The 19,616-nt window shown below is 37.6% G+C and overlaps 1 protein-coding gene across 1 annotated transcript in view; it reads right to left on the bottom strand.

Annotated features, from left to right (window-relative positions):
• Positions 1 to 1,242: 1,242 nt before the first annotated feature.
• Positions 1,243 to 19,616, bottom strand: part of cacna1ha (calcium channel, voltage-dependent, T type, alpha 1H subunit a) — a 107,039-nt gene continuing 88,665 nt past the window's right edge. The window contains 12 exon segments of the mRNA XM_058769987.1: positions 1,243 to 4,592; positions 4,680 to 4,834; positions 4,932 to 5,100; positions 5,780 to 6,085; positions 6,185 to 6,306; positions 6,882 to 6,960; positions 7,735 to 7,805; positions 7,904 to 8,037; positions 10,402 to 10,511; positions 10,932 to 11,083; positions 16,391 to 16,583; positions 16,694 to 16,783. Of these exon segments, the coding sequence (XP_058625970.1) occupies positions 3,603 to 4,592; positions 4,680 to 4,834; positions 4,932 to 5,100; positions 5,780 to 6,085; positions 6,185 to 6,306; positions 6,882 to 6,960; positions 7,735 to 7,805; positions 7,904 to 8,037; positions 10,402 to 10,511; positions 10,932 to 11,083; positions 16,391 to 16,583; positions 16,694 to 16,783 (2,571 nt within the window). The 3' untranslated portion in view covers positions 1,243 to 3,602.

A 19,616-nucleotide genomic window follows, 5' to 3' on the forward strand; every position in this document is an offset into this window, starting at 1 on the left:
CCTAATACGTACCTTACCTTACTTTACCGTCGACGACTGGAGAGTAGGCTAACCGTGTAAATAAATTCTTCAAAATATACTGATTTTAATCGAGTGATTGAATCACAAAGCGGTCCATAATATCTGCAGACAGTTTTATAGCCTACCGTTCGCATTCTCATTCACTTTAATGGCAGTTGCTCGGCTGGCGCAGGATCCCCAGAAGTACCTAATTCATAATCTAATTCATAAGTATTAATTTTTCGAAATTGAGATTTATACATCATCTGAAAGCTGAATAAATAAGCTTTCCATTGATGTATGGTTTGTTAGGATCGGACAATATTTGAAAATCTGGAGTCTGAGGGTGCAAAAAAATCTAAATACTGAGAAAATTGCCTTTAAAGTTGTCCAAATGAAGTTCTTAGCAATACATATTACTAATCAAGTTTTAATATATTTACGGTAGGAAATTTACAAAATATCTTCATGGAATACGATCTTTACTTAAAATCCTAATGATTTTTGGCATAAAAGAAAAATGGATCATTTTGACCCATACAATGCATTTTTGGCTATTGCTTAAGACTGGTTTTGTGGTCCAGGGTCACATATATTTAAGAGACCCATGCTAATTTATAAGAATATTATTAGATCTCATGCATTGCTTATTTGATAGTATTATAAGTCATTTACCAAAACGTGGCCCATTTTATCTGACTTCACCCTAATGACTAAACCCTTTATTAGTGACTATCCTAAAATATGAAAGACAGCAGACAGGGTATGTTCATTTCAGATGATGGGTACTCTAATTTAATATGAAATATTTTCAGTCTGCAAAATGTTGCTTACATCCATTTTATATGTAATGTTAAAGTTACTACGTCTGGGGTCCTGACAATGTCTGCATATACAGGTGAAATGTGGGAGTCAACAGTTCCTTTACTGATCATATCCACTGGTTGAGTCATGATGTAAGGAATACTGCTTTTGAGTCGAAGTCTCTATTTGTTTCAGTTGAGAATATTATCTCAACAGCTGTTTATGAGCACTATTTATTCATATCACACATTTAAGCTGCTTTATATGCTATAGTTCATAGGTTCACGGCCTCCTGGACACCATTTTAACCATTCAAAAAAGATGAATCCCTGTCTAGCCATCTGAGATTTCGGTATGGAGATAAAGTTTAGAATAGTGTAATTTAAGCTAAACTATTTTAAAGCTGGTGGGTCTGAACTGGCTCTGCTTTTGAACTTATCTTTGCTTGTTTGCCCCAAAACAAAAGACAAATTGCATCTGATTGAAAAAAACCTTTTTAGGGACAGTTTAATATATTAAAATACTATTGAACTGTCTATATAAATTTAAAAACAAATTGCACATCTTCCTTTTGCTAGAAAATGTTTATCTGTAGATGAGAGAATATCCCTCAGATTGAGTAGAAAGGTAATACAATGTAAAACATACGATTGTATATAGCTTTTCAAACAATTCTTCTTTATCAGCCAAGTCATATCAAAACCAAAATAATAATAATAACTTCAGACAGTTTGCATTACATAACGAATTCCTAGTTGCAATAACGAGAGAAAAGGACAGAGAAATGACTAGCATCATGAAAGCTTGAGGAAAATGCTTTGATTATTTATTGAAGGGTTAAGGACATTAGGCTGCTTGATGGCAAAAGCTCATATTAAAAAAAACAAAAAACAGCTAAGAATGTCCATGTGCCCAAAGTGATTAAAACACTTTAAGCAGTTATATACTACTCCATCCATACAGTTCTATCATTTATTCAATAGCAATTAAAAAAAAAAAACTCTCAACAATCCTCTTGCAAAAAACATGGATCTAGTACCGTAAGATACATGAAACACTGCACACAGTTGTCTCAAAGTCCAATGTTAAATTGATGTCTGATTATGTTGTCAGAGTACATACTTTTATCTGTTGTAATCATCCATGATTTTTGCTTACAACTAAACCTCTTGCACTCTTCTCAAGATAGGCTATCATAAAATACTGCATTAGACAACAATAAGTGGGTTTACTCATTTCTACAACGAGGAATACCTTGTAATTACATCTCAGTGCAATTAGATAATAAGTCTACAAATGGAAAATATCTGAAAATTGAAATATCAAAAACTTCAAAAACATCCAGATGTTTGTATTTCTAAATCTCTGAATAACATGCAACTGATTTTCCCTCTCCATCTTTTGAGGAGAATCATAAATGGAAGGGAAAAGTAAATTTGCACAGCACAAAAGCTGCATCAACTGTTTTAAATCTCAGGTGATACATTGATGACACTGGATATGTAGTTGTGTGATTTATATCATTTAAAGAGCAGGATTTGCAGGTGTCTTTTACCTGTGATTTGCCAAAAACATCATGGCTTAGTTTAACTATACATAAATCACATTGATCACTTCTAAAAAAAAAAAAGAAAAAAAAGAAAATCAAAACATTCCTTTGTATTCCTTTCATTAAACAGTTGTCTCATTATTTCACAAGGGCACAAACCCAGAGGTGCCATTTCAAAGCAGAGCACATCAAAAAATAGATCAGACATGAGCTGATATAAACTCCCTCAGTCTTCTGCTTTGACGGTTATAAAGTTTGAACATCAGGAGAAACAGAACAAGGTCACATTTACATTTGAATTACTCTGTCCTTCACATGCAACTTGTGCCACAGCCAAGGGCCACAAAATGTTAAAATAGGTTATGTTGTGGTTAAATTAGGTTATAATGTAGAGTGTAGCAGAAATCGTAATATACATTTTGAGATGAACCTGAGTATGGTAAAGGGTTGTGTATGTGAGATGCACGTTACTGGCTAAGTTTGCTTAAAAAGTGAGTAACCTAACTGGGTAAACTTACAGAAACATTTATAGTGTATTGCACTCAGGCTACAGATCATTTGTAGTTTGGTTCTCATTGGATCTATATTATACGACACACCCCGTCCTCCCAATAGAAAAATAAAAATCATCTCAATATCAGTAGGCCTAAACAGACTAGAATTGATCCCACAGCTATTTGATTAAAAAATGTACATTCACAAGAAGACAACAGAGGACAATTCAAATTGATATGTGCAAAAACATTATAGATCTCTATAAAAAATATGTGCATATGAATAGAGCTTGTTTCGCCACTAATACAATATGTTCTCTATTTACACATTATGAGTCAATAAAATACATAACATGTACAGTTCTTATTAGTCTTTTAATCTGTATACTCTGCCTTTACAGAAAACATTACCAATGCTCATGACAAGGAGAGGAGAGACTGACAAATATGATACAGATGATACGTAACACTACACATCCTGAACTCAAATCAATGTGATTGAGCACTGGGATTAAAATAAGAACCAGAGTTCCATTTGGAAACCTGAAATTGCATATCCCATGTTCAACACAGTCAGATCAAACGCTGTTCCCCGCTAGGATCGGTTGCCATTCCTGGCTGGCTTTCACGATGATATTACATCTGAAAAAGAAACAAAGAAAACTTTGGCTACAGAAAGAGGTCGACATCCCCCATTCAACTAGTTGCCGCACCCTTGAGTGTGGACGGTAAAATTTGGCTAAAGCCGATGTCCCTCATTGGGCTATCCTGTTTACAGAGCTGAAGTCTGTGGATTCTTCAAACCGGCTGTCAAAGGGGGGCGGCTGTGTGCTTTCGCACAGAATGCCTGCCAGTCCGCCCATTGGGTTGGGGTGCGGCAGGGACAGATACTCGGCACAGTGAGAGGGGTGCCGCTCTACTTTGATGAGCGGCTGGGTAGACAGCTGGTTCTCCGGCAAATCCAGAGAGTCCCGCTGCAGGGCCAGGTCAAAGGATGGCGTCCTCCTCCGTAGTAGCATGCTGCTCTCCGACAGCTTTTTCATGGATGCGAGAGAAGCGGGAGCCTCCGTTTCAAACAGGGGCTCGATGGAGATACAGGGAGGGCTCATCTTTTTCTTCCGGGGAATGTGCAACGACTGTCCACGCATGGGAACGTGCCTCTTCTCACTGAGTTCTTGACCAAACAGCCCTTCATCTACTGAAGAGCAAATCTCAATCGAGTGTCTGCGATGGTCATCGGTACCATAGGGTTTTTCCAGAAAACCCTCCGTGTCCACGCTGAAGCACTTCTTCGGGTCTTTGACGCTTAAGTTGGCAGCACTGCTGCAGTTCTTTACGGAGAAGGGAAGCAGCATCCCTGAGGTGGTGTAAGGAGACAGGGAGTGACTCCGGGCTTCTGCCTGAATCCCTACCCACAGCCTTGCTGTACTGTTGATGTGGCGGACCTCCTCGTCAGTCGGATCGGCAGAATCAAACATGGAGCCACTGGGGCTGGTGCTTCTGCTGCTGCTGGCCAGGCTGGGAGGTCGAGAAGGGATATCGTGCTGGCTATGGGGCTGCTGGAAGGTGCAGACACTGGGGGCATGTCCACGTGGGGGCAGCAAGGGTGACCCCTGAGGGATGCTGGGTCTGGTGATCCGAGGAACACGCAGCTTGAAGCTGCCTGTAGTTATTCCTGCCTGTCTGTCGGGATTGTCTTTGGAGTCGAAATTTTGCACGTCGATGGAGTCATTTTTAATTGCCTCCTGAAAGAATAAACATAGGACAACGTGAACCGCAAGCACTGAACAACAGTGAAGCACTTAATACGGATGGGTCGAGCGAGAGTATACCTGTCTGCGTAAAGTCCTGCCTATGCTGTGGGTTGGAGAGGGCATGGGAGGGGGAATCTTGGGGAGGTAGTTGAACTGGGAATGGGGAGGAACACCGGGGACCTGGAGCAGGGAATGGCTTTCGCATGGCTGGGAGTGGATTGAGGTGATAGAGCCTACAGGAAAGGTTAATGAAGACTTTTCATAAGCTTTTTTCCCTTTTGAGATCAGTAATTATTAATACACAAAGTCATGTACTCTGATTCTTTATACCTAATTCAAGGTACCCTTGACTGGCTTCCACTTCTTCTAGTGGATAAGGAGCACTGGCTGGCCTCACAGGGCGAAACATGTAGCTGTCATTGGGCAAAGAGTGCATCCTTGACACTGACATTTTCTGTGGAGAGAGCAAATTTTCTTGTGTTCTTTGCATCCCCTCATCCTGCGGAAGAGAAATATATTCTTCTGCTTTTGTGCTTTTGCCCTCACACATAAACTCACAAACCTATAAACACCTAGAGCGAAGCTTGCCAGGTTCATTCACCAGCTCGCTGCAGCTGACAAAGCAAATACACTCCTAGCCAGAGCAGCCCATGAGGGGTAACAAATGTTCCTGGCCTCCCTGCTGAGCCTCACTTCTCACTGTCCACATCCCCTCAGCATATTTTCTTTGTATTGTGACAACTCAGCACCCAATAAAACACAAATGCATTTCTGTTGCCCGCAGCTAACTCAGGCTACTCCTTATAGAGTTAATGGTGCTCAATAAGTGCAGAACTAAACTAAGAAAACAAATCGGATAAAGTTTCGTACACTATTGCCAGTTCATCATACCGCTTTTTTTTATCAAGGGCCCCCAAATATGATGATCCCCCAATGAAAGAACTAAAATATAAAAGGCAAGTATACATTTTCATGTATAAAGAAAAATATTATGTGTTATATACCCTAGTACTCTGTTGCAGCCCCCTGAAGTTCCCCAGATCCCAGTCTGAAAACCCCTCATTATACTTAAATATCTTAAAACCATAAATACATGGCTTAACTAAAAACATTCTTTCTTTTCGACACTGTTTATTAATGACCTCTGAGTCATTTGGGGCAAACCGTGGCATGTATACCTGTCCAGGTGAATCTGGGTGTGGTCCTACATAAGCTGCCCTTCCTTCCGGCCCTGAAGAGCTCACTGCTGAGACGTTGCTGAGACGCCGAGCCATTTCCATCTCCATCTCAATCTCAGCGTCCATTTCTGCATCTTCTTTAGCCTCCTTATTGCTCTCCTCCAGGTGTTTCATCAGTACGGCCACCACCACATTAACCAGCACGAACTGAGCCATTAGCACAAAGGTGACGAAGTAGATGGGGGAAACCAGGGGCAGATAGCTGAAGCAGTTACTTTCAGTTTGAAGGCATTCTCGCAGAGTGTCCTGCAAATATGCAACACGTTAATGAATACAACTGCACCTATAAAACACTCTCAATGCAATTAGAAAAAGAACAATGAAGAGTCTTTCTGCACTGTATACCTTCATTATGCCATTCCAGTTGTCCCCTGTCGATACTCTGAATAATGTTAAAAAGGCCATTCCAAAGTTCTCAAATGTAGCATGTCTGCTTAATCCTTCGCAAGGGTTGTTGTCATTGCATTCTAGATGAAAATATAGATAAATAATAGTTTGACGACAGTCAAATACTTTTTATACACACAAAGCATAGCTAGACTATCACTGAATGTGTTGCTAAAAGTGGAGATAACCTGACAGAGTCCCCTGTATTACCATTAAAGGAGCAAATGAGCAGTTACCCCCAGACACGTCTGACACAATAATTAGCATTGATTTTAAAGTTGAAGGCTAATGAAAGTAATTAGAGTGCTTGCCCTTTAAGAGAAAGCATAATCCTGCCATTCGTGTTCCAGAGGCCTCTCGCAGAGATATAAGTAGCATAGAAATGTCTATTTGAGCCTAGAGGCTATCTTACAAAAACGCTGCCATTGCAGGAACAAGCTCCAAAGATCAACAGAGCTAATTTAGGTTCTTCTCCCATTATGACAGCACTGTATTCTAAGGAGAGCTCTAAAACTGTGAGAGAAGCATGCCTTTGGGGACCAAATTTAAGAATTTCTGACCCAAAAATGAGAGTGGCAGCTAAGGTAGAGCAAAGCCGCTAGAACTGTGAAATGGAGAGCTCAGTATGAACAGTGAGCAGGATTGCAGCACTGACCTAGTTTCCCAAAAAGCTCCACACCAAGTGCCGCATAAATGAAGAAGAGGAGCATAAACAGCAAGCCCAGATTTCCCACCTAAAGAGAGGAAGCGCATTATCACAGTATGTTATTAAACAATCAATCATGGGGAGTAACATCGTGTTAAAGATATTTTATCTCCAACTTTCTCTCTGTCCTCCCCCATGTCTTACATATCCTCACAAAGACAAAAAACAAATGCAATTGTGCAGTACATCTATATCTCTTTAAAGCAACATCACACATACACAGCATACGGTATACACTATAAAAATGTTTTGTCAGGTATAATACACTGTACAGTATATATTAGAGTTACTTTAGCTCTTACAATATTCTCTGTAACACTTTAGTTTAGGGACCAATTCTCACTATTAACTACACATATTCTGCACGATCATATTCTACATCCCTTAATCTTGCTCAATACGTAAATTTAAGAACAACCTTACTAACTTATAATAAGCAGTATTTAGGAGTTTACTGAGGCGAAAGTCATAGTTAAGAGATACTTAATAGTGAGAACTGGAGCATAAAATAAAACCTTGTGACCTTATTTTCTATATCATACTGTTTCAAATGTACATTATTGCAACCTAATGTATTTGGCCATGTTAAACAATATATAACAAAAGACAAAAAATAAATGTCAAAGTCAAATATATTATTTTTAACAAGTTATGTATAAACATATAAATGTAATATAACAAATATAAACTCAATTTCATATAAAAAATAATATAAATATGTTTTATAAAAATAAAAATATACATTTATTATTAAATAAATACATGAAAGAATTAATGTAAAAACACACACAACATTAGTTACCTGTGGTAAAGCTTGCATAACTGTGTCTAGCAGGGCTCTCATGCCTGTAGCCATCTTCAAAAGCTTCAGTACTGTGGGCAAAAGCACAAAGAGGCACAAATTAACTCCCAGGCTATTTGTAATAGAACATGCAAATAACTTTTTTCTTAACTAGCTCAAATTAAAGTACCTCTGGCTATTCTCAGCACCCTCATAATGCGGATGATGGTGGGGTTGATTGGCAGTGCTGCGCTCATCTTGATCTCCTCCAGGGTGATGCCCATGATAGAGAGCAGGACTATGGCTAGATCCAGCTGGTTCCATCTGCCAGCACATTACAGCATCATACAGTTAAAATACAGCGTCCAGCAATGAGCATCGTTTAGCTAATCGGTTTTTGAGCATTAGGCAAGCTGAGCAAACAAACTGTACACAGATTTATGAGCATATTACAAATAGAACAACATACTGTTGATTGCACCTGTACATGTGTTAATGTGGGATTAATGATAAGCAACAGGGAACATGACTCCTTTCATTTAACTGAAACAAATGATTAATCCCGTTCCCTACGCATGATATGACATCAGACGCAACATTAAAACATGACTTAATCACACTGTCACGCTTAATTACAAAAGTGTTTTACAATGTGTTACTGAGGTTAGTGAAGTTGCCCTGTGATAATATACATAATTCATTTAAGGATTCAAATGCTTGATTACGTCCGAACCAATCGCACTGCAATAAGATTCAAGCAACAAGCAATTTGTCTGTCCACACCAGACACTTCCTGGCTATGTGATGCAACAAAATCAATCAACAATCAATCGGAAGAGCACATCCCAGTCAACACGTGAGATCACGCGATGATCACAGTGCATTCTCATACGGTGATACTCACAGTGTGAATAATATGTGAGCTCAAAAAGATGAGTGGGGCTCTTATTGCTGTCAGACATCTACAAAAGCGCTTATTGAGAATTAACAGAGATTTAGATGATGATGTTTTATTGTTTTGTTTGACATTACCATCGTGGTGAGTAGTGTTTGCTTTAGTTGGGCTCTTGACCCTTGACTTCATAGCATTATATTTTTTGGGGCTGCTATAACTGTGTTTGACAAGCACATTTGTTATGGCAAGGAAAACCAAAAAGAGACTGCAACCAGGTGATATTGGTTTGTTACTGACGATAACAGCACAACCATCACCACACTTTTAACAATAGCTCTGTGGTTATACAGTATAGGACCCAGCAGTGCCATAATCATTTATGAAGGATTTTAAAAGCATGATAAGACACAAACATTTTGAACTACTGTGTCATTTAAACACAAAGAGAGACATCAAGAATCAGTGTATGAATCTCAAGAATGGTGACAATCAAAAGCTTCATGCTGCAATGCATGCTGGGTACCTAGTCTCTGTGCAGTGAGTGCACTTTGACCTCTCATTAGTATGAGCACACAGTGAGGGTGCTGTGAGGTTACACTTTTAGCTCACTGTTACCTCACATTGCGACCTCATCATGAGTATCCTGGGAGATCATGGTGACATCACTGTGACTGGGATGGGCGGGCTCTCTCTCCAAGCACACTACACTTTTAACAAATGAGTGACTGATACCATCTTTGGTATGGAAGTTTATGTTTCCTTTAATTCATTTTCAAAATCTGAGGTAAATTATCCACTGTCGCTTTCAGGATGGTAGTAAAGGTCACACAAAATGGCATTCAAACTCATAATTAGACCCTTTTAACATTAAATAAAGCACATAATCAGTACCTCAGATCATCATTGTCATAGTATGTATGTTGTTCTAGCCACAATGTTGCAAATAAAAATAGAAACCATTTCTAAAATCGAATCTACTGTCGCGTGTCGCGTATCGCCTTCACGGCTGGTTAGGAAAAAACTCTGATTAACATGGAAAAGATACCTGTTATCGAGTGTTGCAGCATGTCTGATTAGGACAGTCTTTTGTTAATTTCAGTTATATTTATAATATTGCCAAAAGAACAAAAGTCTGAAGCATAAGAGTAATTTACATAATCCTCCTTTTAATCTCTCACACCCTCTTTTATCTCTTAAGAATACATATTTTGATTGTAGTTCTTTTCATTTATTATATTTTCTGACTGATCTAAGTGAGAGTCAGTCATGCTTTGATCTCATGTCTTTGTTGGCTTGAATAATCAATCAGTGCACACCATCTCTGAATGAAGATAAAATATATTATGCTGTACACAAAGCAGATGGGGTCTTTAATTAACTTTATTGGTTTAAGTACTTGGAAATTACTGCATGACTACAGATATCTAAGAATACAAGTATATCCAATGCACAAAGAGAGCATGAGATAAGGGACAAGGTCACTAAGGGGTTGGGGACCGACAAGACTCCCCATAGACGTTCTTAGAGACACTTTAGTATCAGGATTAGAATTAGAATAAGAAGGCTTAGTTAAAAATAAATTGGTAATGAGAATGTAATATATATAGCAAGTGTAATACCCTAATACCATCTAAAGTGCACACTAATAAGCGCATTATTTCATAATATCAATATAAAATGGATTTTACTTCCAGAAACGTATTCAGTGCAATATAGGTATATTGTTTATCTTATTTAGAGTATATTTACATTCACATTAGACATCTATAGAGCCATATAGTAGGTCAGAATACCTGTCTTTGAAGAATCTCCGAAAACCAAATGCAACAAGCTTGAGCAAAGCCTCAATTACGAAGATGATGGTAAAGACATAGTTACAGTATTTCAGTGCCTCTTCAAGGTACTGTGTGAGATAGAAACAATGATTTCAGCAGTTTCAATGCTTCAATTTACAGGAAAGCAGTATTTCATGCATAAATGTCTTTGCATTATATAAAAATATCAAACTAGGGGCCAGATTCAAGAAAATCTTAAGAAAACGTTCTTAATGTAATTATTTTTAATTGTCTTTAGAACAATCTGAAGAAAAGAATATAAGAACATTTATAAGAAATGTTTTTGGAATACAAAATATGTTTAACTTGATTCTTAGGAATATTTTTTGTGAATCTGGCCTGGGTGTCATTTATTTGAAAGAAAGAGTACAGACACTTTTAAAGCACAATGCTTCACAAAGTTTGTTATCAAATGATGAAATGCAGCTTTATGCAACTGTTGATCACTAGATCAGACAAATCGAGATTCAAAGTGTTCGTAGACTCACCTGAGGCTGGTTGAAATGTTCAATAGACATAGTGACCACATTGATGCCGATGATGCAGGTGATGAAGAGGTCCAGGTAGTGGTTGGTACACAGTGTGTGGATGTAGAGTCGGGCTGGAGAGTAATCTGCATAGTATGGTCTCTGCTGGGCCTCTGTTGATACAGTCATACAGACAGCACAGAAGTGTCAGTGCAGGGAAAACACAGATAAACCAAATCACTGATGCAGAGGAAAAAGGCACTGGGTGTGAGGGGACAACTGCTGCAGAGAGGACCGGTACTTATCTCGCCACCATTGTGATATTATTGCAAAACTATCCGTTTAAAGTCCTCTCATGCAGCACTTATGCCTTCATGGGTTTCAAGCATGCTGCTTTGGTGAACATGCCGTTGTAAACATGGCAGTATGTGGGAGAACATATGAAAGGACTTCTGTAAGTAGCACAGGTTACGGGAACATATTGAGTGTTTCTCAAGGAGAGCTTAAAGGTGACTGTTTATCGATTAGTTGTACTGTGTGTGATATATTGGACATGACAGCAACCATAAAACTGATTTGAGTTTGAATCCATCTTTCTGAGTCTGCCATAAAAGCATGTTTACAGGAAAATACCATATGCCAAGAGAGAAGCCTTTGAGCTACTGAATATCTAATAGAGGTATTAAACATGCAGGTACAGCATGAGCATTAAATGAAATGTCTCTCCCTAGTCCCTAGCAGATACCACACTCATGGCTTACATAGTCTTTCATAGTCGCACACAGAAACAGCCTGTCTTTCAGTATGATGGGATAATGGCAGGCCCAGATGGAACCTGTTGACGTTTTCAACATTTTCTGATCTGAATTTGGGGAATATCTGATTAATTCTGTACTCTTAGTGATAGCTGAAAGATTTATTAGCAAATTAGTCCAAATATTTAATGAATGAGCTCAAAGGTAGAGCATTTTATTTTAATTTTGAGGAAATCCATTGAGCTTTCTGTGGGTGCAGATTCCATGTGGGTCTGAATAATGAACGGATCCACAGATTGGTGATTTGGATATATTGTGTCCCAACTACGATCATCTAAACAAATGTGAAATGAACAGTTGTGATATTTATTGCATAAAATTTTTTGTTCAAAATGATGGTGTCACTTATGGTGTCATTTTCACCACACCAATCATTTTCGTTTATTGAGTGATGTGTGAAGAAAAATTAAGGTAAATCTCCTTAAGTTTGGGTAAATATAATATTTTATCTTCACCATTTCGACTAGAATACTACTCAGCACAATACCCAATCTGAGATGTGATGTGAATTTTCATAATTCTCCTGTGATGTATGACAAATGTGTTCTACGAACATATTTTCTTAAAATCCACATGGCCACAGTTGAAGAAACACCTTTTTATACTAGAGATGTCCCGATCAGGTTTTTTGTGCCCCCAATGCGATCTGAGTCATTGAGTATCTGTCGATACCAAGTCCTGATCCGATACTTGTATATTCCTAGTGTTTGATGCACAACTCAAGTACATTAAAGTTATTAAAATCAATACAATGTACAGTATACAGAGTTGTGCAGAGTAAAATATATATATGTATGTGTGTGTGTGTGTGTGTAAATCGTGATTAATCGCACTTAACATTAAAGTTTTTAAATATACTTTTAAGTTGCAATAATTTCACATTCAATCTTCAAATTAATGTACAAACAACATAAAGACAGAATATTTTTAATATTTGTTTAATGGCATCTTTTTTATGACTGAAGGCCAGTATCACTGATACCAATTAATACCGATTTCCCTAAAAAAATGTTTCCCCCTAATATTTAACCTTTGACAATAGCCATTCAACTTTACATTATAATTAAGAGCTATCAATTTTAACATTTATTAGACTTTAAAAATAACTTCTAATTTAAGTGAACTTAAAACAATGTCATATTTATCTACCTGTGCCCCTCAGTAGAAATATACAGAAATTGAATAAAGTTATCAAACACTAAATTCTAAACTAAATACAGATGAATCCTTAAAACTATAAAAGTTATTGATTTCCTCTTTTTTCTTTTGTTCTTGATGAACAGACATCACAGCAGCTGGTTGTTAGGTTGTTTTGTTTAACTATTAAAACTAGAATGCCCACTAATGTGGTTATTTACAAAAAAATCATGAGTGGAGAAAAATGAGGAAATTTTATTTTTATGTAATATTTCCTAAAACAGCAATTTAAATATATTATTTCTATAAGCTATACACAAAAAGAAAAGGGAAAAAAAGACAAAAGACAAAATAATTAGGCTGAATAAGCTGATCTATAGCATGTTAAATGGTGGTAGGAATGGTCTATGAATGGTACACCCCCCTAAGCTCACATAAATGGTTTGCGCTGATTTTTGAAATACGTGTTAACGCGTTAAATTTCAAGTGTTTTTGGCCCTTTTGGCCTTCCATATTTGCATGCACATTTGAGTGTCTTCATTTCCTTTTAATGGTTGTTGGCAAATCTACTGGAAAGTGAATACTGCCACTTACTACATTTCACCGGCATTACAGCTGACGTAAAATAAGGATCGGGCTCTGATTTTTTTTTCTGAAAACAAGACAATCATTTTTACTTGTCTAGAAAAGCCTTCTTGATTTAAGAATTTTGAGATATTTTGGCTGGAAACGAGACAAAAAATCTAAGTAAGAAAAGCATTTTTTTGCAGTGTAGGAGAGCTGATACCGATCAGTTAAAAAAATGCTTGATCAGCCCTGATCCCGATCCTTGAGATCGGCTCGGGACATCCCTCATTTATATGAATATTTGCCTCCTTTTCTTCCCTGTCCTGCTAAATGCACTCTTGTGCTGAGGACTGTTTTGTGAGACGTCCTTAGATCTATCCCAGATGAATGCATTGAGGGGCTCTTTGAATAGATCCAGGGAAATAAAACTCAACTGCTATGGACTCGGCTATGAGTATTATAAGTCACAGTCACATACACGATTAATCCCTTGACTGCTGTAAAGGCTGGAGGAGCCAAGTGTAACAAACGTAGATAAAACTGCCAGCTTTTATGCTAAAGATCATTTATTAGGAAGCTTTGCCCTGGCAGGCAAGGTGCTTAAACAAAGAACACACTTCTTCACATTTATTCGTTTAGTCACTTAAAATCATGGCTGGCATTCTTAGATTCCTTAATGCTCACAACCAGACAACCCTAAAAGTGCCCTCAGTGTACCAAACTGATTTAGACAGACTGCCAGACCACAGGCAACTAACCATATTCAGTCTCTCAACTGGATAATATGATGTAACTTTCCTTGATGTAATATTACATATGTTTGAGTTCAGCACTCTAGAATTAATATCATCCACACATCCCTCCAAACCCATCTTAAACACTGTCACAGAGCAACTGCCTCCTCTCACGTCATTGTTTCCCAGTACCCACACTCTCTTTGAGTTTCTTACCCCTTTGGATGCATTAGGCCTACTACTAGGGTTTTCAATCGATTAAAAATTGTAATAATTTCACTTTGCTGATTGATTAAATTAAATGCATTATCAGTTTTTCTTAGCAAACCCCCAAATGAAGATAAATCAAAGACACAACAAGAGAGGACTGAATCCTTGAATATAAAAAGTGGCTTGAGTGTCATTGATCATAAGCCTATCACTGGCCTTCGGTCCATAGCAATTAGCAAACAGAGTTTGTATCTGTCTGATATATACTGTTGTTCAAAAGTCTGGGGTGAGTTAGATTTTTTAAAGAAACTTTATACTTTTATTCACCAAGGAAGCATTAAAGTGAACAAGTCACAGTAAAAACATTTGTTACAAAATATTTTTTTTTCAAATAAATGCTGTTCTTTTGAATCAGGAGAAAATAATTTATTATTGTTTCTACAAAAATATTAAGCAGAACAACACTGGTAGCAGTAATAAATGTTTCTTGAGCAGCAAATCAGCATATTAGAAATCATATCATAGAATCATATCATAGAATGAATTCTGAAGCATCATGTGACACTGATGACTGGATTAATGAACATCACAGGAATAAATTAAATTTTGACAAATAAATGCAACCTTGGTGAGCATAAGAGACTTTGTTTTTGAGACTTCAAAAACATAAAAAAAATCTTACCGACCCAAAATTTTTGAACGGTAGTGTAAACTTAACGACACAGAGGACACACTCCTGGTCCAAATACGCATGCAGACTGACATTTTTGGCCATTGCGCTGCATATCGTGCCATGATCATAACATATTAAAAGCAACTTTTCAAGCTTAAAAGTCTTTGAAAACCATTATTACATGCGAGGATGGGCAAACAGCTTTTTGCTGCCTGTTATCAGTAAGTGTTTTTTGACGAGGTGCATTAATACTTGAATTGCTCTGATGGTAGGAAAATGAACACTTAAAGGGATAGTTCACCCAAAAATGAAAATTTGATGTTTATCTGCTTACCCCAAGGGCATCCAAGATGTAGGTGACTTTGTTTCTTCAGTAGAACACAAACAAAGATTTTTAACTCAAACCGTTGCAGTCTGTCAGTCATATAATGTCAGTCGATGGGACTCACGGCTTTGAGAGTCAAAAAAACATACACAGACAAAACCAAATTAAACCCTGCGGCTCGTGACGATACATTGAGGTCTAAAGAAACGAAACGATCGCCACCTATCTCTCAAATGGACCATTGACACTCTATCTACAATCTCAATTAGGAATGTCAATGGTCCATTTGAGAGATAGGTGGCGGTAATGCACTTATAAGTCTGCGATCCGCCATAAAACAAGAAGAAGACACATCACGTGCCGGCTGGTGTGAACACGCTCAGGACTGTTGGACAGTGAGGCGGATCAGAGCCTCAGGGTTTAATTTGGTTTTGTCTGTGTATGTTTTTTCTCTCTCTCAAAGCCGTGAGTCCCATTGACTGACATTATATGACTGACAGACTGCAACAGTTCGAGTTAAAAATCTGAAGAAACAAAGTCACCTACATCTTGGATGCCCTGGGGGTAAGCAGATAAACATTACATTTTCATTTTTGGGTGAACTATCCCTTTAACTAACGAACACTTAACTAACACATTAAATGAACAATCCTAATTAGTACTAGTTCAAGCTTCTATTAATTGACAACACAACAGTATATAGAGTATTCATAGCAGGATGCTCTGCTGCTTTGGCCACGATACTGACCCCACATGTACTTTGCAAACTTCCCCTGTTGGCTTGTCATGCAGCATTTTGTGTTGCGGGCATCTCATGCAGGAACATGCTGCAGTCCATCACAATCCAAGGCTGACATCAGATCAGTGCCAAATTGTGCATGGTTTTTGAATTTCCTCAGCCTTTTGACTGCTTCTGTCATTTTAAAAAAAAAATCTTTCTCTAGCTTTCTCTCTCAGGCTCTGGAAGCAGGCAGTGCTCAGAAAAATAGACTACCGACCAGACCCGCAATTCGCCTTACTCCTGCGCTTTTTCTCCAGCAGTCTCTGCCTCTTCTCCTCACGCAGGCGCGCCTCCTCTTCCTCCTGGTCCTGACGACACTTGTGGAAGTTCTCCACCACCACTCCCACAAACATGTTCAGCACAAAGAAGCTGACGATCAGCAGGAAAGAGATGAAGTAGAGGAGCATCCAGGGGTTGTGATTGCGCTCAGGCTGCAGGCGTGAAGGACAGGAAGATAGAGGACACATCCATCATATAACAAATTAGGAAAGTCATGTGATTAGGAAAGTCATGTGCCAGAATGAGCAAAGCAGATCCAAACCTGCATGTCCACCCCAACAGCGTCCAACCCGTCATACATTATATTGACCCACCCGTCCTTACAGGAAAGCACGAACAGCGACATGAGAGCCTGCAGAAGAAAGACACATGCCGGCAAAACTATCATTCATTCAGTGTAGTTACAGAGATCTGGGAATCATTTCGACCATATTACTGCAGACAACATTTGCTGAAAGTCCTATAAAAATTAAAAAGCAATATGACCTCATTTTCTCACTCAGCTGATCGCTTTATTATGCTTAAAGGGATAGTTCACCAAAAAATAAAAATTCTGTCATTAATTCATCACCCTCATATCGTTCCAAACCCATGAGACCTTCGTTCATCTTCAGACACAAATTAAGATATTTTTGATGAAATCCAAGAGCTTTCTGACCCTGCATAGACAGCAACACAACTACCATGGTCAGGGTAGTAAGGTAGTAAGGACATTGTTAAAATAGTAACTTGTAGTAAGAAGCTATGAGAATACTTTTTGTGTCACATGGACTCTTTTACTGATGTCCTTCCTACCTTTCTGTACGGAGCCCCTTAAGGGACATGGTGGTGGAAAAAATTTGGGGTGAGTGGAAAAAATTCGTTGGGAGGAAAAAATATTTTTCAAATGTTTTGCATTCTCTTGCAAAACTTTTGCGTTCTCTCGCATGACCAGTTGAGTTCAGACAAACTCTTCCTGTTTACTTTACAGCTTGTGGTGGTTTATACAGCTTTGTATGTTCACAATGGAGCGGTTCATAGAGTTTTATTTTGAACTTGGACTCAAGTATAAAGAAATGAAGAGTTAAAATCATGTTTTTTATTATGTTATCATGTTTTTATTGTGTTTTATTGTGTTAGTTAGCTGTTTTTTAAAGTTATTTTTTAACCTAGTCAAAATAACCCAACTGCAGTTTGATTGAGATTAATTGGAATGCACAATGAAAAAACATGATTTTTGAGAATTAGAGTTATTTGTTATAGCAAATGAACTCTTCAAAAACAGTCAGTGCTTAGTTCAAGGCACGGTTTTGGGACAATCTAAAATACTTAAGTGGCTTAATGTTTTAAAACACTGACATTGGAGGACCAAATTCGATAATAAAAAATAATAATAAAATTACGGAGTGTCTATTTACACTAAGTGCAAATAGCCTGCCTTGTTGGCAAAGGCTATTTACACTAATCCCGCCCACCAACGTGTGATTGGGAAAGTCAAAATTGCGAAAAGACACTTGTTCAACATCAGTTCCAGATGGTAAGGTGCGTGCTTTTTGACGCGATCGACCTGAGTTCAAATCCGCCTTTTTCCAAACTTTTTTTTCTCCCTTTTCAAATCTCATATCCCATCAGAAAGGCATTCATTTTAAATAAAAATGAAGGAAATAATCAAAAAGTTGAAAATAAAGTATCGGGTAGGGTTAGGGTAGGTGTAGGGAGGGCTTTATTGTCCCAATAAGGTGGCATCCATTTAATAGCCTAATTTGAATTAAAACTATAATTTACACAACAGAAAATATAATGTGAACAGCTTTATTGGGCATTCAGTTGTATTACAGTATGTGAAAGTTCATAGAGTAGAACAGATCTGAAGTGCCAAAACTCGTCTGAAAGCAAACTTGACGCAATGACGTCATAAATATGCAGATTAATGTGACGTCATCACAAGTCTCACAAAATCCTGTGGGAAACACTGGTGTCACTGCTCAGTGTTCAGATCAGGATGTTCAATTATGTGTCCTTGACCTTCACTGCGTATATTTTTATTATACTGCATTGCAAATAAAATACAAATAATAATAAAAAACCCAAATTATTTTACTCTCCTCACACTCTTTCTCACCTAGGGGGTAGTAGGGGGTAGTCGTGGCCTAATGGTTAGGGAGTTGGGCTTGTAACCTGAAGGTATTTTATCACAAAACATGTTTTACAAATGTTAAATCAATATATTGTTTTCTGTGAAGGACTGAACAGGATAATTTTCACATCATTTTGTAGCACACATATTCTGTATGTGTTTTATGGCCTTATTTCAGTGACTTAAAAAAATTAGTTTTTCACTAACCACGCATAAACATTGTTTTCTCAAAAACACAAACATGTACTTTCATGTTGCTCACATATTATTGTAGCCCAGTTTGTGCTCAATACACTGTTATCAGACCTTAGCCATATGAATAGTTTCCCACGTTTTATATTGTTGTTCGACAATGTTGTTTGCTTTGCCCCAAAATGCGACATGTCTTCGGAGGGAAGATGCTTGAGTTTATCGCTTACTGATACAGAGACTCTGGTACCATAAGGTAAACTCATATTACGATTAATCCATGTAAACACCACATTTCACGTTGTGAAAGTTAAACTTTAATGATGCATAGTGCTTAAAGCCACATTAAAATTAAATGTTTACGGCCACAAGAAGCTGTAAGAAAGCATAGATTGAGGATTTACTAGAAGCAAGGATAAAATAACATTTTGTGTAACCACCCTAACAAAATAAGAGCTGAAATGTGATACTTTATTCACTAAAATAAATGTAATCTTACCATATCCAAAAACTCGCTCACTCTGCTGTTATTTAATAGATTAAATACACTAGAATTTTATGGAATAGTATGTGGAGACACGTTTTTAATTAAAAATATCCATATTAATCAAGGATTTATTGACTTTTAATGCACCTTATTTCGAAATGTACAGAAATACGTGGTTTTAAATGTCCTTTAGTTAAGATTATTTCATTTATTCACTATACTATTTTATTTATTACCAATGTCTCATTACAGTTTTAGTTTGGCTCTAGTTTTGTATTTATTCCAGTTTATATGAAATGGTTCATGTAGCGTGGATTAAAATTCATATACAGAGTAAATCCTTTTCACTGAACGTTACAAATAAGTTTGAAAAAGTTGCCGGTATCGTGATGG

The sequence above is a fragment of the Onychostoma macrolepis genome, chromosome 03 (assembly GCF_012432095.1).
Source record: "Onychostoma macrolepis isolate SWU-2019 chromosome 03, ASM1243209v1, whole genome shotgun sequence".
Lineage (NCBI taxonomy): Eukaryota > Metazoa > Chordata > Actinopteri > Cypriniformes > Cyprinidae > Onychostoma > Onychostoma macrolepis.